Below are 20,591 nucleotides of genomic sequence, written 5' to 3'. Positions count from 1 at the left end.
CGTCGGAGAGGACACTTGAATATTTATTTAATATTTGGAGGAAAGTGGTGCCTGAGTTGAAATACCTTCTGCAAGGAGGAAGGAAAATTCTTGAACTGTGTGGTTTCTCTGAAACTGGGCATGCTTGGCATTGCCTCAACGAGCTTCCAGAAGCTTCTAGCTCGTAAGAAGTAGTGCCCCAGGGTCGTGGGGCCAGGAAAAGCGTGAGCCTCTACCCCCACACCTGCGTATCCCGGCAGTAGCCCGTATCCTGGGGAGGCCTGGCCGTGGAGAGCCGGGCCCCTCGGACGGGCCGTCATGGAGTCTGTGTGGGCACTCGCTGTCCTTGTCATGAGTGGGGAGGCCACACGAGCCCCTTTGGTCACGGTTCTGAGGATTCGGGACAGGGAACAGCCTTTCCACCTGCAGGCAAAGGCCCAGGGTGAAGGCAGCTCACCGGGGGCCCGGCCACAGGGGACAGACACCCGACTTCTGCGCGTTTGCTCCGTCTGGATTGGCTGCCCGGGCTCTGGGACACTGCCTGGATCCGTGGAAGTCTTACCCGCCGCCAGGTCACCTGGCGTCCCTTCTGAGAGCTGCAGGTCCACGCTCTTCTTCACCACTGACACTGAGCATGGGCTTCTGCCCGGGATGGGGTCCCGTTCCAAAGCAGGAGGGCAGAGCCCAGCTGGGGGAAGGGCTCCCCTGAGTCACATAACCAGCCTGGGCTGAGTGGCCTCAGGGCCTTGGGCTCTCCTTCCGGCTGCTACTTTTGGGACCACTGGACAAGTTTCTTGTTTGTTCCTCGCACTGATAAAACCTCTCTTCTTGGCTGTGTTCCAGAAATGGCTTCTGACATCCCTGGATCGGTGACATTGCCCGTGGCCCCCATGGCGGCCACCGGACCCGTGAGGATGGCCGGGGCCATGCCCGCCCGTGGAGGAAAGCGGCGTTCTGGGTAAGCAAACAGCGTTTCCAGGAACGGCTTCATACGTGTTGCGTAACAACTCTTGACCTGTTAGGGAAATGCTGTCTCTCCCTCCCGGAGAGGAAAAGCTCAGCAGTCTGCCTGCTTGTTGAGATTTTGCAAGATCCCCAAGTATGCATGTGATTTGCCTCTAAGTGTCCGCCCCAGCGGCCAGCGGGGGCCTCCTGCTTGTCTGCCTCCTGGTGGGGACGGGCTCTATGGTCCTGCTGGGCCCTGCTCAGGCTGTCTCTGGGAGCAGGGGGCTCATGGGGACTCCTGTGTGAGATGCCAGCCAAGGGCAGTGCTGTGGACCGAGCCCCAGCCCCCGTGGGCCACGAGGAGGCCCCACTGCTCGTGTGTCCGGGGAAGCCAGTCTCTGCCGGCTGGTGTGCTGGAACTCTCAGAACGTCGGCTCCTCCGGCCCCACAGCTGAAGGCCAGGCGTGTGCCTCGTGCACTGCATTGCCGGTAAAGCTGCTGAAGGTGGAACATGCCAGGACCAGGAGCCCCGGGGACATCGCCCTTGGGCTGACGGACCCCAAAACCACTCCTGCTCACAGCTGTGGCTCCTATGGTTGCAGGCGGATATCAGAAACACCAGGCAGCTAACAAAACTCCCTGTGAGGACAACGAGACATATGTACTCACAGCCCGCTGTCCCCCGGACCCCTCTCCACATCGAATCCGTGTGATTTTCAATGAACTGGAGAATAACGGTTCTCAGGAAGTAGAGTCAGCTTCTCCCCTTAGTGCTGCTTCCAACAGCCCAGGACTCCCCAGGAGCAGGGAACACACTGCCCCCAGCCCCAGGCCTGCGGGGTAGGCTCCGGTGCCGGCCGGCCGTGCTCCAGACCTGCCGTCCGTCTGCCCAGTGTGGCTCTGGAAGGGGCGGGGGACGGGCGTGCAGGGAGGCCTGGAGTGGGGTGCGCGCCCACTGCAGGTCTGGGTCGTGGGCGAACACTGCTGTGTGCTCCCCACGGTCTTGAGAGGAGGGTCTCAGCTTTGGGTTTGTACTGAGAGGGTGGGAAGGGCTGGGACACCGAGCTCAGTGGCCCCAGCGTGAGCTTTCCCCTGACTCAGGGCTCACTCCCCGGGTCCCAGTGCAGCAGGCGGAGGGCTGGTGCTCAGGGCAGGCCCGTGGTATGCTGAGTCGGCGCCTGGGGCCCAGCTGGGCAGATCCTCGAGTCCGGGGTCTCCCTGCAACCCCCCCACCCCCAGCGCCATCCTGTGGGAAGCGGCTCTTCCAGCCAGTGGGCGCCGAGCTGAGCGCATCCGTGCCGCCGCGGGGAGACGGGCCCCGTCGACCGTCCGTGTGCTGACGTCTCTTCGCACAGTCCAGGTGTTTTAAAATTATTTTCGATGTGTGTGCTCGCTCACGTCCGTTCCCTGGAGACAGAACGCTGGCGGGGGCCCACGCCTGTTTACGGAGAGGCTGGCCCAGGGAGGGGGTCGGGGTCTGGCACGGGCAGGGATGCGCAGGGCAACCCCTCTTGGCAGGCGAGCAGCCCCTCTGAGCCGGTTCTGGGCCCCCCCCAGGATTCCGGTGCTCGTTCCTCCCACCCCGCAGGGTCGGTGCTGGGGGTCTGCGCGCGGGGCTGGGCTGCTGGCCCCGAGGCCGACCCTGGCCCACGTCCAGGCCCCGACTTCCGCCGGCCGACCTGGCTGACGGCTGGACATGGGTCCGGCTCTTTCTGAAGACGTTGTCCCCAGCTGGTCTCACACGCACGCGTGCTCACACACACTCACACACACACACACAGAGCGTGCGCGGGAGGCAGGGGAGGACCCCGAGTGGGCCGACACAGAGCCTGGAGGTCATCCCACCTCCAGCCACGGGAGTCAAACATCAGGAAAGAAAAGACACGAGAGATTCGACGGAAGGGACCGCAGCGGCCGACACGCTGGCCGCCTGTGCAGGCATGGCGTGGGCCCTTTAAGACAGACGGGAGGCCGGTCCCCCACTGTCCGCTTCCTCTTCCCCGTCTCTAGGCGAGGAAACGTGCACGTGCACGGGGCCGTTCTCCGGATAATTCCTGCAGCTGCCATCGTGCACGGCTCGTCTGCGCCTGATCACGCCCGAGCGGCCGAAACACGTAGCTAAACGCCGCGTGAGCCTGTGGGGCGCAGGAGAGACAGAGGGCTCGGGTGGGGGAGAGGAAGGGGCAAGAGGTGAGCACCTGCTTCCTGCCCCCGTCCCTAACCCGGCTCCCGGGGCTGGCCTCCCTCCGTCCTGGTGCTTCCAGCCGTGCAGAGCTGGCCCTTGGCAGGTTTGAGGGTCACTGGCCGCCTGCCTGGCCCATCCCTGTGGGTCCCTTAGGCTTGAACACGCTCCCCCGTCCCTGACGGCCTTCCCCGGAGTCCCCGGCAAGCTGAGCGCTCGCTGGCCCCGGGACACAGGTGAAGGTGCAGGAGTTTCCGATTCTTTGAAAAGTGACTCCACACGCGTGGGAGAGAGGAGCAGGGGCCAGTCACCTTGTTCTCTTCCGTCGAGACCTCCCTGATCTCGGCGCCAGGGTGTTGGCGCCCGCTTCTGGGGAAGGGGACAGTGGCGGGGATGGGACAGGCTCTGCCCCCAAAGCCAGACGCTTGTTCTGGCTCCACGGTGGCCGGCCCAGGCTCTGCAGCAGGACTGTTCCTGCTCCCGTGGCTGCCCATGCTGTTAGCAGGAGCCTCGGGCCCGCCCCCGGCCCTCTGGTGCTGCCGCTCCGGGGCCTGCCCTTCTCCGGAGAGCGTCTGATGACTGCCCTTTGATAATGCGCGGTTGCGACCCAGTCCCGGTCCTGGGGACTCCTATTGCACACTCTTGACTAGTTCCAAGCTCAGAGGTGCCTTCCTGGCATTTTATCAACCGAGAATTCTCGCTCATTGCTGGGAAAGGGAGGCAGTGCGGCTTCAGCCCGTCCTTTGAAGACTGTCACAGCGTCCCCGTGTCGTTCCGAATCCTTCAGCGAGAGCACAGTGGGATGTCAGAGTTGTAGCTGGGTTTCCCTTGTTAGCCAGGTGCTTCAGGGGAAGAGAGGCACGTAAAGCAAAGGACGATTTACTTAGAGTTTTTATAGCAGAAGAAAGAAGCCCGGCCTCTGTGGGCGCGGTTAAAGCAGGGGACCAGCCGTGGTGACGCACGGCCACGGCAGCGTCCTGGGGGTGATGCTCTGAGGAACCTGCGTCCCCGGGAGCACGAGACTGGTGGGGTCAGGGCGTCGCCCCAAGGACCTGACCAGTCGTTCGTGGACTGATGTCTCTTCCGGGCTCACGCCCACATCACACTCTTCCGAATGACCGAGTCTGATGGCTGCACACGTGTGACCTCCTATGCACGGACGGGAAGGCCCCCTTTCGTGGTCTCCAAGTTTCTGTAGCAAACCCGAGCTCCCCCCGACTCCAAGAAACCCTGGCTCCAGAGTGGGGCTGCCCCTCCTTACACCCTTGGCTTCCTCCACGGAGCCACAGCTCACCTGGCCTCAGTGGCACCGTGTCCCCGCCCGTCTGCGCCATCAGGGTCCAGGGTAAACAATAGAATGGTCTTCCCGAAAACCAGGGAGACCAACCACCCTGGTTGGCCTGGGTTTTTCCCAGTTATAGCACTGATGGCCTGCGTCCTGGGATGCTCTCAGTCCGGGAAAATGGAGATGCTTTTCACCCCGAACACCCCCAAAATCCTGCAGGATGAGGCCAGGGGGCAGACCAATACATGCATCCTGCCGGAGCCCGGGCATCACCCTCCCGTGAACTTGCACTGGCATCTCGTGCTCGCTCGAGGCTTTGCCGCCTGCTAACATACATCCTGAGGAATTTTGGAAATGCAGTTTCTTCCAGAACTCTGAAATGTCTGCGGCCGCGGGGGTTGGGTCGTGTCCGTGTGCTGCTGTTCCCGCGGTGAGCACTGGAGGTCAGTGTGGCTCCGCGGCTCTGCGGCCCCGGCAGTCGTGATGGGCCCGCGCCGCGGTGGCTTCTGGTAGAGGGAGGTGGGGGCGTGGTGGCTGCGCAGGCTGTGGACGGCTTCGCTCCGAGCCGGAGTCCCTGCGTTTGGCCCCCTCTTGCCCACAGTGCAGGGGGGTCTCCCACGGCCACCTGGGGGCCCTGTGTCACCGCGGGGTGTGCATGCCGCCTTTCACTCTCCTCTCCCTTCCCAGCCCCGCCTGCCCGACCCAGGGGCTGTGGCGCGTCCATTTTCATCGCGGTCGCCTGTCCCTGCTCACATCTAACTTCGCCTTTGCTCTTTGCTCCTAGAAGCCCGTGTGGCTCACGTGCCTGGAAGTGAGGGTTCTAGTCCCTCCAGTCATCCCAGACAGACGGGTGCCCAGATTAGGGCCGTGGCCGTCCAGCACATATGCAAAACAAACATCAGCGAAGGGTCCCATTTTAAAGAAGAAAATACTCCTTTGTCCTAAATCCAGTCCCTAAGTTCCCCGAGTTGGTGCCCAGCTGAGAGAAGATCGTTTGTCTCATTAGGGTCCTCTCCTGTGTGTGTCTGTGTGTGTGTGTGCGCGCGCGTGTGTGTGTGCATGAGTGTGGGGGGTATGTGTGTGCATGTGCGTGCGTGGGTGTGCACGTGTGGGTGTGGGTGTGCGTGCGTGTGAGTGCGTGTGCATGCGTGTGGGCAGAGCTCTGCCTCTGCCCCCTGGCCCTTCCTTGTGCCCTGGGCCTCCTGTTCATTCCCCGAGTCACTGTTACCCACCAGAGCCAGGGGTGGGGGTCCCGTTCCCCCCGAGGCCAGCACACCCTCATTCCTGGGCTCAGCTCTCTGTCCTGGCTGCCGGGCAGGCCGGCCTCCCTTCCGCGTGGAGCCCATGGGACTGCACGTCTCCGGGCCCCTCGGGTCCACTGAGAGCAGGATGGCAATACTGGGGCTCCGGTCCCCCCGAGGCATTCCCCTGAACATCCCGGAGAACGAGGACATCCACACTGTGTCACCTTTTGTCCTTGGAAGGTTCCGGGTACAGTTCACATGCACAAATTACCCCGGCACCTTTGGGGTAACGTTAGCTGACCTCAGAGGGGCCTGATGTTTCGAGAAGGACAGTTTGGGCTATTAGGGAATCACACACCCATCGAGACTTTTCCATTTATGTTTATACCGAGAGGCTCAGGGAAGTGGGTTCTAAGTATTGGGTGAGTTTTAACGAGCAGACGGGTCCTTCGGGTTGCTCCGGGCCCAGATGACTGTTTCTCGGTCCCCATGCCTTTGTTTGGGTTTGGATGTTAGGGGACAGTGGCCTGGAATGCCCCTCCCTGACTCGCCCAGAGTGGCCATGTCGGCCGGCAGCTCGCCCCCCGCGAGCCCGTCACCGCCCCGAGCGGCTCCAGTTCCCCGCAAGCTTTCTGAGCCGCTGACAGCGGAGCACAAGATGAAGGACGAAACGCCGGTGGTGTTTCCTGAGGGCAGGGACTGGGACGCGTCTGGCCGGCTGAACGAGGACCCCTGGGTGGGGCCGGCCCCTCGGGTCGCCCGTGGAATGTTCTGTCTGTACTGAACCTCCTTGTGCTCTTGGTTTTTCAGGATGGACTTTGACGACGAAGATGGAGAAGGGCCCAGCAAATTTTCAAGGTGAGTTTACGTTCCTTGATCTTCAAGAAGCCGGCAGCCAGCCGTGTCCGCGGGGCGATCACAGGGATTTCAGGGTCTTCTGTCGCTGAGGAAGCCGTTGCCTGTTGTCGGAGCCCTTGCTTGCCCCTTGTCCTGTGCCCGTGGGTGACCCGGGACGGGCCATGCCCAGCCAATGTCACCAATGGAGGACACTTGACCTCTAAATGTCACTAACGGGGTATTAGCTGGGTTGGCCTTTAACTGAGACAGTGACCGCCGAGCTTTAGGGTGACGCAGGCTAGCGCTCAAGTCTAGGAAAGACTATCAAGGTGTGGCCTCTTCTGCTGCCACGGGCGGGATGGCACCCGTAAGGACGCAGGGTGGCCCGTCCTGGGCACGGGCTGTCAGACTGCGGGGGCCTCAGAGCCGCGTCGCTCACCGGCCGTGTGACCGCGTGGGAGCCGGGCTCCAGGGGCTGACCTGAGTGCAGACCGTGTCCCTGAGAAGACAGGGGGTTGCGGGGCAGGTGGTGGTCCGTCCACCGGGTATGGTAAGGCAGAGACAGCCCTGCAGACCGGTCCTCTTTCTCTCTTTTTTTCTGGTTTTGTTTGGCTGAAGTTCGCCGGAGGTTTGGGAGTGTGGAGAGAGGCACGGATCACACCATTGATCTTAGCGGAGCGCCCCTCTGTACTGATCACTCACAGAAGGGCCTGCCTGGACATCCATCCCCAACTTCAGGCAGTCCTAATAATGCCAGGTTGCTGATGAACTTGAACCCCTGCCCTGGACGATGGGTCCCTTCCTCTGCTCTCTGCACTTCACAGCTTGGAACGACGCTCTGGGTTATTTTTTCAAAGTTCTTGGAACAATATCCCTGGGGACCCCCGGGCCCACAGACCCCCTGGTCTGCTCACCCCATGGCAGTGATTGAGTGCGCTCCCCCGCTCCCCCTGAACTGGAGAGGTATAGGCGTCCCATTGCCGTGGCCTCCCAGAGTCCGCATGTCCGTAGGACACACAGAGTGTACCGTCCCCCGCAATGCTCAGGGAGACAGCAGAGAGGACACGGTGACTGCTGTGCTGCCTGATGACCCCGGGTTTTCTCATCTGAACAAGACAGGAGTTTGGGTAACAGAAGCGTGGGGTGCTGCTCCTCGGTGCTGAGAGAGCCTCAGCTCGGATGGCACCTGCTTCTTGGGAAAAGGTTTGTTCCTGAAGCAGAGCTAGCCTCGGATGAGGGCGCACGGGCACCCCTGTCTGGTCTGCTCACCTCCCCCAGCCTCCCTTCCTGAGGACGGGAGGACTCTTGGTGTCTCCGTGTTGGGATCCCCCTTGAGATAACATTCTAGTGCTGAGCTCAGGAAATGATGACTTCTGGGGTCTCCGGACGAACAGGAGGAGAGAGACAGAGGGATGTTCACTCGACATCAAGGACCGGTGTCTGCAGTGAAATCACTGAGCGGGACACAAGGAGCTCATTGTCTGCAGGACCAGCATTAAGATACAGTCCTTCCCCTCTGGGCCGCGGTCCACCCAGGCCGTCAGCGCATCAGCGTGCAGACTGAGGCTTCTGAAGGCCACAGCCTTCCCTCCGTGCCGGCAAACCAGAGGGAGGATGGGACGGGGTGTGCCGTTCGCTGCTGTTTCTGGGAGAGTTTGCAGGGTGCTGGGGTCGCATCACCACCCCCCGGGGGCGGGGTGGTCGAAGACCGTGAGCCGGTGGGGGCACCTGAGCCCCTCAGGGCTGGGGACACAGCACGGGCCACCCGCACCCTCCCCTGGGCTGGGGCCGCCGCCGCTGTGCAGGGGAGCGGCAGGGCATCTGTGGGGCTGCTCTCCCACCCGCGGGCTGCATTACCCGTCGGGGGCGGCTTCTGCCCCCTGCCCGTCTGCTTGCTGTCAGCCCCGAGGAGGTCCTCCCGCCGGCCCCGTGAGGGAGGGAGGCCGAGGCGCTGGGATGGCCCCCAGCGTGGTTCGGTGCCACAGAAGCTGAGCTGTGCCTTCCCCGCCCCCTGATGTTTGCCCAGCCGGCTTTCCCAGCCTTCCTCGAGGGTGGTCTGAAATTCGACCATCCTGCCTGCCCTCAGACCTCCCGTCTCAGTTCCCCTCTGGGAAATACGGCCACAGTCACACAGGAAGTCAGTCGTCCGTTTTCTTAGAGCAACAGCAGCTGCTTGGATCTGGGGATGCCCGTGGTCCGCAGACGAGGGCTGGGGGACCTGCAGGTGCAGCGGGGGGACAGCGGCCCTGGCGGTGGGCGCCGAGGAGAGGACAGTCGAGGGGGCCGAGCCCCAGGCCCAGCTCCGGAGCAGCCAGAGCAAGGCCGGGAGCTGGGAAGCCGTGGGGTCGATCCTGTGGGAGAGTGGGGGGGCGACTGGACACTCACAGAAGGGAGCCGCCGTCGGCAGTGGCCGGTGGGCCGTCCGTTCTCCTACCCCTTCCGCTGGTGGCATCCTCGGGATCCACCCGGGGTCCCCAGACCCCTGTCTCGGGCGCAGCGTTAGCCTCGCCCACTGCCGACGAGGAAGGAGGCCGGAGACAGAGGGCACCGGAGCAGTGGGGAGCGGCAGGGAGCCGTGTGCACACAGGGGACGCGGAAGCTGTGGGGGGTTTGGCGGAGGGAGGTCCGCTGGAGGGTGGGCAACCTGCCCCCTCACACTGAGGCTGTTGGTGTGCCGGTGCCGGGCCCCCGCACTGTGCGGCGTCTGCTGGTGCAGCCCACGGGCCGCAGGGACGAGGGCCTCGAGGCTGGTAGAGATGGGGGGCCTGCGTGTCTTGGGCGGGGTGTCTTGGCCAGAGAGGCCAGGAGGAGCAGGGGTACAGAGCAACCTTTCTCCTGGGCTGAGTCTGGGAAGGGCGGCCTGACCTCATGGGCACCTAGGGGAGTCCCCGTTGCCCAGTCACGGTCCCCCACGTGGAGGGTGACGGGCTCTCCATCTCTGGGAAAACCCATCACACAGCACAAAGCCTTTCTCCAAAGAGGCGTCTCCCTGGCCTCCGCGAGTGGGGCAGACCCTCTGGGGAGGCCAGCCCCGAGCCCCTCTGGCTCCGGCCCAGGATGGGTGCCCCGGCCCACCTGGGGGGGTGAGCACCCACCCGGCCCAGCAAGACGGAGAGCCCCCCTGGAGGAGAGGCCCAGCCCACACGCTCTGTGGTTCAGGCCATCTTCCTCCTTCGTGCCCCCAACCCCCGGCGCTCTGTCTTCTGATGAGTCCGGGATTTCTTCCTGCGCCCGCTGCTGCGCTCAGCCGCCGCCTGTGGGGAGCGGCATGAATACTGTTGCCCAGGTGGGACGGTCGGCTGACATCCGTGCTGTCACCAGCGGTCAGAGCTGCGCGCCCCGTCCCTCGTGTGATTTACATACACGTCCGTACGCGTGTGCGCGCGGTTCGTTAAAAGAAGGAACGGAAATGCATTTGTAACGTTTCTGTTATACACGTATTTGTAACGTTAGCTTTACAGCTTAGAACAACCCAGTGCTCACTGCCCTCATTCTTGTCAACCCGGTTTTTGCCGTATTTGGGCTCATTCTGTACCCTTTCTCCAAACATCCCAACGATCTTGCAGGCACTCCTGAGGCTCTGACTGTGGCCACGACGCCATGGGTGTGGGACGACCAGTAAGCTCGGAACCAAAACCCCGGCGGTGTTCCAGGGCTCTCTCACCCTTAGAGAGTGGGTCCCCATGACCTTCCTGAGGTCCCGCCGTCGGTGGCCCGTCTCTTGCCCGGGACGCCGGCAGCATCCAGCTCCGCCTGCTGGAGTTCCGCTTCTGTCCGCGGAGCGCAGCCCGTCGTGGGGAGGGAGGGAGTTGGGAAGGGCGGCCTCCCACGGGCTCGGCTTCTGTGTTTAATCCCTCCTACTCTGAAACGCTGACACTTTCCGTTTGACTCCGTGTGGTTTGGACACTCACGTGTGCCTCCTCCAGCCTGGGAGGTGTGACAATATTTTGGTTTGAATCCTTCCGTGTGGATTTACGACCCTGTTCCCGTGGCAGGTGTGATGATTACAGCCCCACGGAAGGGGGAAGACATTTGCGTGGCACGCATGCCCTGCGGGGATCTTTCCTGGCCGGCGGAGCGGAATTCTTAGACTGTGCTGAGAAGCTTCTAGACTTAGCTGAGGACGCTGGCTCTTTTGTTCCTAGGTCGGAAGATGCTCAAAGTCCTTCTGAGGCAGGGAGCATGGCCAGGAAGCAGCGAGGGTTGTCCTTTGTCATCTGACCTGCCACCATGTCTGGGACACATGTACTGGCCACATGAGCTCTCTTGACAGCAAGGAGAGGTTCGGCAGACCCGAGAGGAATGTTCCCAGACTTTCTAGACTTCTCTGTGCCCAGCATCCTTGGGTCTTATGAGCCAGAAGGTGTTGCCGACATGCTGGGTTGACCGTGGAAGAGGGGGGCCCACGAGCAACCAGAAGAGCAGGGGTTCGGTTGGGACGCCCGTATCCGTAGGTCGGGCCTGGGATTAGGGTAACATGCTTCCCACGGAAATCTGTGTCCGGTGGAGCCGCTGTCTCTCCGGAGAGACGTCTGGCGCTCGTGTGCCTGAGGCGGTTGCGACACCCTTCTCCCCTGGTCCGGCTGCCCACTCCTCCGCTTCTGTCCTGCAGAGACTTCCAGGGACAGTGTCCGGAGAACAGCAGGCTGGGTCGGGGTGGAAGTCCTCTCTGGGGCCATCCGTGGCACTGAGCTGTGTTTGCGGAGCTGCTGGGCATTTCCCTCCTTGGGACGCTGCAGCTGCTTCTCGGGCAGGGGCATCCTGGCTCCGGATCCAGGACCGGGGACCGGCTGGGGAGGAGCCTGGTCTGATCCTGCTAAGTGACCTCTGAGCCTCAGGCCCCTCTTCCACAGAGCGAGGTTGCAGGGGTCAGAGGTGGGGATCACTGAGGCCGCTCAGCTGGGAGCAGCTGTAGAAACATGCTGAGGGGCAGGGGGATCAGAGGCTGGGCTTGGTCCTCTTTGGAGGAACGAGGCTTTCTCTGCCTCCCTCTCTGTGCTGCACAGGAAGCTCATCTGCAGCCTCCCGCATGGGTGCCTTCCAGCCGCCTTGCAGAAAACTGCCTTGTGTGGTGCTGGGGGACAAGGCGCCTGCCTGCTTCCCTGGGAGGGACCCTCCTTTGCCTCTTCTGGAGAAGCCTCGGAAGCCAGGGAAACTTCCCAACTGGATATGGCTCTGTGGGTCCTCCCACAGGGCCTGTGGCCAGCCTCGTTGCGGGGCTGCACAGAATGGCTTTCTTCGGGCCTTCTCGGCTCTCCTGACATGCTGCCCTGCTGCCCAGGGAGGGCTGGCCAGGATAGGAAGGGTGTTCCCTGAAAGCCCAGCAGGATAGAACTCCCCTCCTGCTATCAGGGAGGAGGAGGCACGATCGCCTCCTCAGGAGAGCCCCTGGGCAGGAGCTCGGAGGGGTGGGCGGGCTGCCCCCTGCATCGTGACCGCCGCCCCTGAGTGGCCAGACTTCCTGCCCTGTGCCATACCCCCTTCCACAGCCTCGGGCAGCATTTTCTGCACAATCTCCTACTTGTCTGCAGGCTGGCCTGGGGGATTGGGGGGAGGCACCCAAGCAAGCTCACCAAGCCTTTCCTGGAGTCCCAGGGCCGGTGCCCCATGCCTCCTGTGACAGGTGCATGGTGCGGAGGCCGGGGAAGGGGCTGGTGAGGAAGGTCAGTTCTGGGTGGGCTCTGGAGGCTTCTTTACCTGCTTGGGAATGGCAGAGAGGAGGGACAGCATCTTCCCTGTATCTTCCCAGGAGGGACCCGGACTTTGGTGCAGCACGTGGGACTCCTCTGACCGAGTGGTTGCCTCTCATCTCCCCATGGTAACCAGGCCCTGTCCCATTACCCAAGAACCATTTCTCCTAAACAGTGTGTGTCCTTCCCTGCCCCGGGGTCTGCCCTGAGGAGTGGGAGCTGCCACAGGGCATTTGCACTGGTCCCACTGCTCAGCTGTCAGCTCGGGCGTTCTCCCAGCTTTCCCTCTGGGCTCAGGCACCCCTCCACACACACACCTCGTGCTCCCTGTTCCTCACTGCTTTCCAGGTCGAGCCCGCCCCCCAGCCGGCCTGCCTGCACCTTTCTGATCCTGCTGGTCTCCTCCACACGACACCTCCTGGTCTAGGCCCCTCCAGCCCTGTGGCCCCCTGGGCCACCGCCTCTGTCCTTTCTCCTTCTGCCCCATGGTTTTTATGCTCCGCGCGCTTTCACAGGGTTTAACTCTATACTGGCTTCATTTCCAGACTATGCAAGGCAATTCCTGTGCCTCCCCGTTACCCCCGGCTGCTGGAGGAGGGGCACGAGCGATCCTTGTCTCCTCTCGTCCCCTCCCCTGCAGTGCCCGGCCCAGTGCTCCTCGGGTAGAGAGGGTGGAAAGTGCCCACTAGGCTGGTCAGCTCGCACCAGTGCCGTGAGCTCTGCTGCGGGCCCGCCTTCCCCTGCTGGCGCAGGCAGCGGCCCTCCGTGTGTGCGGCTGGCACACGGCTGGCGCGTGGTTGTGCCCAATGGCCGGTGTATTGCCCGGTTGGGAGGGTGGGGGTCCATCCCACTTGGTAGACATGGGGTGGGCAGGCGGCCTCATCCACCCTGTGCTGTCCATGTCCCTCTCCTGCTGGGAGCCCCAGTGAAACCCTAAATTCTCCTGCAGACATCTCATGTCTTTCTAGACCATTCTTTAAACCCGAATAACATTGTGCCAGGGTGTGGAGCTGAGTTGGTACCTACTCTTTCATCCTAAAGGTAATGACAGCAGAATGCAAACATTCCACTGTCCTCTCTGCTAGTGTTCCGTCATAACCCACCACGGAGACTGACTTCAGTAATCTGTAATGGTTAATTGGCCGTGGGCTGGTTAACGAGCCAGGGGCCAGCCTGTCCTAGGCAGTGAAAGATGTGCGGGGCCCAGAGCAAAGGTTTCCCTGACGGAAGGATGGTGGGGCCCCGAGGTGCTTCTCACGATGGGCCCGAAGGAAAGCACACATCCCCGTGGGGGTAGCTCCATCTGCGTGCGGGTGTGTGCGAGCGTGCCCACCACGTGCCGGTCGCGGTGCGCAGGGCCAGGTGTGCGGATCGGGTGTGCGGATCCCGATGCACGGATCCTGGCACGTGGATCGGGCGTGCGGATCCAGGGTGTGGGTCCCAGCGGGCCGATCGGGGGTGCGGCTCCCGATGTGTTGATCCTGGCGCATGGATCAGGTGTGCAGGTCACGGTGTGAGGACTGGGTGTGCGGATCCCAGTGCGCAGGTCTCAATGCGTGGATCGCGGCGTGCGGGTTCCGGCGCGCGGATGGAGCGGAGGTCGGTTCACCTCCCGCAGCCGAAGGATAACGCCAGAATTCTCTGTGCTTGGCGCACTTGGGGGCTTGGGAACGAAGGGCAGTTCGGAACACACTGCGAGGGGAGACGGAGGCCCCTGGCGGCCTGTGCACCCCCCTGCCCCCACGCAGGGACGCAGGCCGACCGGGCCGAGCGCCGCCGCCAGCGTGCCAAGCACCAGCCCCGGGGCGCGTGTGTCTCCTGGTCGCTCGGCGCTCGCGGATGTGCCCCGTTCATCCCGCTGGGCAGTGACCCCTGCTCTGACGCGTCTCTTTCCCCGCCCCCGCCCTGTTCTTGTGCTTTCGGGAAGAGAGAACCACAGCGAGATCGAGAGGCGGCGCAGGAACAAGATGACGCAGTACATCACGGAGCTGTCGGACATGGTGCCCACGTGCAGCGCGCTGGCCCGCAAGCCCGACAAGCTCACCATCCTCCGCATGGCCGTGTCGCACATGAAGTCCATGAGGGGCACCGGCAACAAGTCCACGGACGGCGCCTACAAGCCCTCCTTCCTGACGGAGCAGGTACCGCGGTCCCCACACCGTCCGGGGGCAGGGACCGAGTAGCTGTCACCGGGGAGGGAGGCTGCGTGGGGAACCGAGATCAGATTTTATTTGCTTTCTTCGGGCGGTGTTTGTGTGACCTCCGTGTCTTTGGCTTTTATGATTCCCGTGAACCCTCATGAGGCTTCGCTGAAAACATCCGTGGGGCGGGGAGGTGGGGGCGGGGAGGTGGGGGCGGGCGGTGCGCTGGTCCGAACGCGCTGCTGCTGCTGGGCCGTGGTGCGGACGCCAGGCTGGCCGGCAGTCGTGGTGATCCATGTGCTTCTCGTTCTAGCCAAGCGAGAAGCCACTAGTATTGGTTCCTGCTGTGTAGCCACTAGTATTGGTTCCTGCTGTAAAGGGTCCAACGGTGGCCCCAAGCGTGTCCACGGACGGCTCAGGTGGCCTGGGCCCCGGGCTGCCCTTCTCACAGCTGGACAGGCCTTGAAGAGTTGGGGAGAGCAGAGGTGCGGCATGGCTTGGGGGGTGGGGATCGCATGCTACAGATGTTGTAAACCACTGCGTGAACCCAGGCTCTATTCTCTGCCCTTCCGGGTGCCACAGCGGGGACAGACCTACAGACGCTATTAGCTTCTATTGGTTCATCTTTGAAGTGAACAGGAACTTTGGGCCTCCGCATCCCCCCCCCTGCCCCGAGGGCTTTTGCAGGATCAGTGGATCAATGGAAGGATGGGCCTAGAAGGCCTTGGTGTGTGGTGGGCGTGGGGCGGGCCGGCAGGCGGTCGTGGGACAATGTGCTTGGGGTGCAGGAGCGGGGGGAGCCCCACGTGAGGGAGGATATCCGTTCCTGGGGCTCCCCAGCATCACTGGGCTCTGAGGGGCCCCAGAGTGCCCTTGGAGAGATGGAGAGCGGGGGCTTGGCATGAGGGAAACGTGAGGGCAGGGCCTGGGAGGCGGGAGCGAAAGGCGAGTCTGGAGACAGACGGTCTGCTGCTGCTGGGGCTGGACCTGATCGAGTTGGGGGCTGAGGTTCAGAGAAAGGACAAGGAAAAGGAGCGGACATGGACACAGGTGAATGCCCTCTCCTGCGGCAGAGGCGTCCTTCTCTGCCATGCTGGGGGCCCTGGGGTGCCTCCCCTCACAGGGGTGAGGGGGTCTGGCTGTATCATGACCACGGCCTGGAGGACTGGGAGCCTGGTGCCCAGCCCCGTGTCCCCCTCTGCGGACGCAGGGGCCACTCCCACCTCCTGTGATGCTGGGGCTTCCTGTGGGTGCAGTGTCTCCATGGGGGGCAGAAACGTGTTCCACACCTCCTAGTCGCTGCGGTTAAGAACAGACTTTTTTTTTTTTTTTTTTAAACTTTATTTGTTTTCTGTAGAACAAACCTTTTTATTTGCATTTAATTCACAAAAATCTTGCCAGGTCCTTGTCTGAAACGAACATCCCGGTCTCTGTGACCAAGCACTGGGCAGCGGGGAGAGCCGGCGGGCATGCGGACCAGGCGCGTCCAGCCCCTGTGTCTCCCTTGGTCCCTTGGCACGTGGTGGGTGTGAACGCAGCTGCATCTACTAAGCACCGACTGTGTGCCAAGCCCTTATCAAGCCTCCACACATAGACCTCATTTATTTTTATTTTCTTTTAGTTTAATTTAAATTCAGTTAATTAACACACAGTTAATTAGCTTCAGAGGTAGAGGTGAGGGATTCATCACGTGCGTGTAACACCCAGTGCTCCTTCCGTGCCCCCTCCGTGCCCACCCCCCAGGGACCCCATCCCCCCCAAACTCCCCTCCAGCAGCCCTCAGTGTGTTTCCTAGAGTTAAGAGTCCCTTATGGTTTGTCTCTCTCTCTGATTTCATCTTGTTTTGTTTTTCCCTCTCTTCCCCTATGATCCTCTGTTTTGTTTCTTAAATTCCACACATAAATGAAATCATGTGATAGTTGACAAGACCTCATTTAACCTCACAAAATCCCACTGAGAAGAACCGTGGGAAGAAATGGAAGCTGAGGACGGTCATGTGCCCAGAGGTGCACAGCTGAGAGCCGTGGAGGGGAGCCTGCTTTTCCTCCAGAACCCACGCTCGTGAGCCTTCCTGTCGGTTTAACCGGAGAGCAGAGGCTGGGGACCTTGATGGCCAGTGACAGGCTCCCGGAAGACGAATCTGGCGGGGGGTGGGGGGGGAGCGTAGACCGGGGGCCGCGACAAAGGTGAGGCTCCGTCCTAACACCTTCCCACGGTCCTCAGCCTCGGCCCTGGTCTCAGAACGCGCAGCTTTCCCAGACCCCTGCTCTGTGCTGTGTCCTTCCTGTTGGAAACTCTTCCGTCTTCCGATCCTGAGAAGAAAACTGCTGACCCGTTCCCTGAGCTGAGTGAGCGGATCCGCGGAAGTGCAAAGCAAGAGAAATGGACAAAATAAACTTTTCTCAGAAAATGCTGTATAGTCTTCTTTGGCCCTAGGTTCCCAGGCAGATGATGTGAGGATTCTGACCCAGCCAAGGGCTCAGGACTTCCCAGATTCTGCTCACCAGTAGACCCCATTTTCTGGTCTTTGGGTCCTTGGAGTGCCCTCAGCCGGGCCCGTGGCGTCAGAGTCCCACCTTCTGGTCTGTGTGGGGTTTCCGTGAGGCTTCTCTATTGGGCGACACCTGAACGAAGGGCTCCCAGCAAGAAGTACTTGCCGACGGCTGACCTTTGCTCTTGGGAAGGGCATCCGTTATCCGCGTCTGGGGTGTTTGGAGGCACACCTGAGGGCACAGGGGTACAAGGGCATGTGGGGGCGTTCCAAGCAGCTCCTCTCTGCCTTTACGGACAGTCACGAGCCTGGTGAGTCCGCATGACCTCCAGGCTGGTGCCGCCAGACTCTCTCCTCACTGTGAGGTGATACGGACAATGTGGGGTGCTGGGCCGTGCCCCAGCATTGCTCTGAGAGCTTGTGCGGGAGTTCTGGAAGTTTGACAGATGTACCAGTGTAAGGAGAGACCCTTGTACCCGCTGCCGGCGTTCAGCCTGGAGGGCAGGAGGAGCGGGAGCGGGAGTGCACCCCCAGCGTGGGAGCTGTGGCTGGGAGACTGTCCTTCCCGCTCTCCGCTCTCTCTTCCCCTCCCTTCCTTCCAGCAGCACCTTTTGTACCGAGCACGGTGTGCTGGGTCCCTCTTGTGCCCCAGGACATGACTGCGGTTTCACACCTCTGGCCTCCGACACAGTCTGGTGATCACTCCTTGCTTTCCATCAGCCCCCTGGGCTGGAAGTTTCCTCTCTCTCTAAGAGAGGGCTGGTTAAATCAGGGCCAGCCGTACCTGCAGTAGCTGTATCTTAGAGCTAGGACAAGCTGTGTGCCTTTTTAAGCTTATTTTTCAATTATAAAAAGGAATCAAATTTCTAAAACTACTTGCATATCACAACAAGGGAGCAAAAATGGAAGGTTGCTGAGGTGAAAATTTAATTGGATGGGGTTCGTCTGCACTCAGTCCTCCTCTTGATCTTTGCTTCCCAGGAACTGAAGCACCTCATCCTTGAAGCAGCAGATGGCTTTCTATTCGTGGTGGCGGCAGAGACCGGACGCGTGATTTATGTGTCTGACTCCGTCACCCCTGTGCTGAACCAGCCCCAGTCAGAGTGGTTTGGGAGCACCCTGTACGAACAGGTGCATCCTGACGACGTGGAGAAGCTCAGAGAGCAGCTGTGCACCTCAGAAAACTCCATGACAGGTCAGTGCGGCTCCCCCCACAGGCTGTTTGACTCTGGAGACAAACGTCTTTCCGGGGAGTTCATATTTGTGTGTCAGTTGTACTTGTATTTGACTTGCTTTGTGCAGTGGCTTCATTTACCCCATAACGCTTTTTAAAATTCGTTTTTATTACATGAATTTTTTCAATTCATTTTTTTTCCTGTATTTTACCTGCAATTAGAAGATGTGGTCACTAGGAGGCGATATCGGTACGTTGGCCAGAACCGCATATTCTGTAATGAGATTTATGCCTCAAGTATGTAATTACGTGTGATCACGATCAGGGCTTTTATTACTTAAGCTTCAGCTCCCTGCCGTGGAGTTCATTACTGCACCATTTAAATAAAGTCAGTTCTGCTGTAATGCAACATGCACGTTCCTGGAAATCACTGCAATATGCAGACTCATGAAATAGAAACCATTGTGGGGAAGACGTGGGTTAGGACCACCCAGTCAAGAAAGATCCGTGACAGTTGAAAACAAGAATAGGATCCTAGACGGGACCTTGAGGCTGGCGTGGCACTTGTTTGCAGAGGCGAGTCTTGGAAGGGTTGCCGTTGTGTGTTTTTGTGCGTCGGTACGAGGATAGTGCTGTGAAGTCAGAAGTCAGAAGAGGGCTGGGACAGCACAGGTACGGACGGGGGCTCGGACGCACGCCAGCGGGGGGGCCGGCATCTCCGTGCCCAGGCGGCTCCGTTCGGCTGCATACGTGTCTCTGTGTTCATCAGCCTGTGAACAAACTCGTTCCTCAGCAGACAAACTTCACATTCGACCAGATTGTTCCCCAGGACACAGCGTGGGAACACATTTGCATTTTCCGCACAACTGTTGGAGTAGCGCTGACTGTGCTGTGATGTTCGCATTCCGCTGTGTGGGGTACATCGGGGCCGTCCAGTCCCCGCCGTGGCGGGAGCAGCCGGGCCTGCGTTCTCCTCTGTGTCAGCCCGCGAGCCTCGCTCCCCAGGCCGGCGCTCGGCCGAAGCCGGGTGCGCGAGAGTCTGTGCTGAGCTGATTACATCAGTCCTCCCGGGCTGCCGGAGAAAAACACCTCGGAAGGTGGCCTCATTGGCAGAAATGTATTTTCTCCCCATTCCGGGCTCTAGAAGCCCCGTATCCCATGTCGGCAGGTTGGGTTCTGCTGAGCCTCTCCCCTTGCCTTGTCGACGGCGCCTGCTCGCTGCGTCCTCACGGGCCTGCTTTGCGGCCGTGCTCCGCTCCCTGCCACGTCTCTTCTCCAGTAAGGACACCAGTCATGGAGGACGCCCCGCTCTCGGCTTTATTTAATGGGAATTGCCTCCTTAAAGGCCCCGTGTCCAAATACAGTCGTGTTCCGAGGTTCTGGGGGCTAGGGCTTCAATATACCGACGGAGACCCCAGTCCAGCCCACGGCACTGCTGCTAAGACCGAGTGGAATGTTTTCCGAAGTGACAGAGAAGCTGTTTCTGGACCACAGCAGCGGTGTTCTCGGTGTCGTGTCCGTGCCCTATGAGAGGAGGGGACGGGAGGGGTCAGGTGTGAGGAGGGGCTCTGGGCTCTGCTCCCGTCCGCGTCTCTGTAACCGTGTCCCCCGGCCCGGCACGGAGCACCACGCGTGGGTCAAAGACAGTACAATAGACTCGGACACAGTCTGCTGTCCCAGCCTGGAGCCCAGTTAGAGAGTTCCACGTAGAAATTCTAAGGAAGACACCTGACAAAGTTAAGCCTTCCAGAGGGATAGGAAAAGGAAAATAAATCAGCCGGGAACTGTTGACAGCTGAAATCACCTTCTCCGGAAAGAGCCGCCTTTCCCTGCTTTCCTTAGACTTGTGTGTCTGACCACAGGATGTGGCTTTTTGAAACCCAGTCAGGAGCCCGGGCTGGGGCAGATGCAGGGTAGGGGGAGGCGATGGTCATGGGGAGGTCAGGCTCTGGCCATGGGTTTAGTGAGCTGACTCACTGGAGCTCAGTGGACCCTTGCATCCCTGGGAAACTTTAATGACAGAATTTAAAGGGGCAGCGTGAACCCCATTTGGACAGAGTATCCTTGGGGTGGGCCCTGGATGGTGGCCCCAGCTGCCTGAGTGGGGGCAGTGCAGGAATTTCTCCAGGAAGACAGAAGACCTGGGGGCTGGTGGCCAGCGAGGCCTCTGAGCTTCTGTCTGCTTGAAGTCCTCTCACGAGGAGCAGGGCAGGCTAGGGAGGGGGTCCTATGGTCAGGGGAGAAGGGGACTGGCTCTCCAGAGCTGGAAAGACGTGATGTGACTCCCAGCACTATAACCTAAAAGCTCGTGGACCCGGTGGGAAGCTTAGAAGAGCTCAGTGCAGTGGATGGGCTGGGGGTTTGTGGGGCCTCAGGACACGGGACAGGGACAGACTCTGTGACTGGCCAACATGTAGCTATCCTAAAACTGAGAATAACAAACCTCGGGGATGACTTGATGCTTTTGGTTATTGGATGGGAGTCTCAAGCCCTCCTGTCCCTTCGCTGCAGGCCTGGCAAACAGGGCCATGCTCCCCTCCCCCAGTGGGGTCACGGCGGGAGCGTGTGGGGCAGGGCCCAGGCCTTGTCCGTGGGAATTGCAGGTGGCCTGGGCCGGCTAGTG

At 60.9% G+C, this 20,591-nt stretch overlaps 1 protein-coding gene across 5 annotated transcripts in view; it reads left to right on the top strand.

Annotated features, from left to right (window-relative positions):
• Positions 1-20,591, top strand: part of ARNT2 (aryl hydrocarbon receptor nuclear translocator 2) — a 142,176-nt gene that overhangs the window by 34,877 nt on the left and 86,708 nt on the right. For 4 of the 5 annotated variants that reach the window (XM_044232101.1, XM_044232103.1, XM_044232104.1 and 1 more), the window contains exons 2-5: positions 823-937; positions 6,446-6,493; positions 14,090-14,303; positions 17,776-17,989. In XM_044232101.1, coding sequence (XP_044088036.1) covers positions 823-937; positions 6,446-6,493; positions 14,090-14,303; positions 17,776-17,989 — 591 coding nt within the window. The remainder of the gene's footprint in view (positions 1-822; positions 938-6,445; positions 6,494-14,089; positions 14,304-17,775; positions 17,990-20,591) is intronic. The other variant, XM_044232102.1, reaches the window with a different exon arrangement.

The sequence above is a fragment of the Neovison vison genome, chromosome 13 (genome assembly GCF_020171115.1).
Source record: "Neovison vison isolate M4711 chromosome 13, ASM_NN_V1, whole genome shotgun sequence".
Lineage (NCBI taxonomy): Eukaryota > Metazoa > Chordata > Mammalia > Carnivora > Mustelidae > Neogale > Neogale vison.
This window is presented reverse-complemented; position numbering and strand designations above follow the sequence as displayed.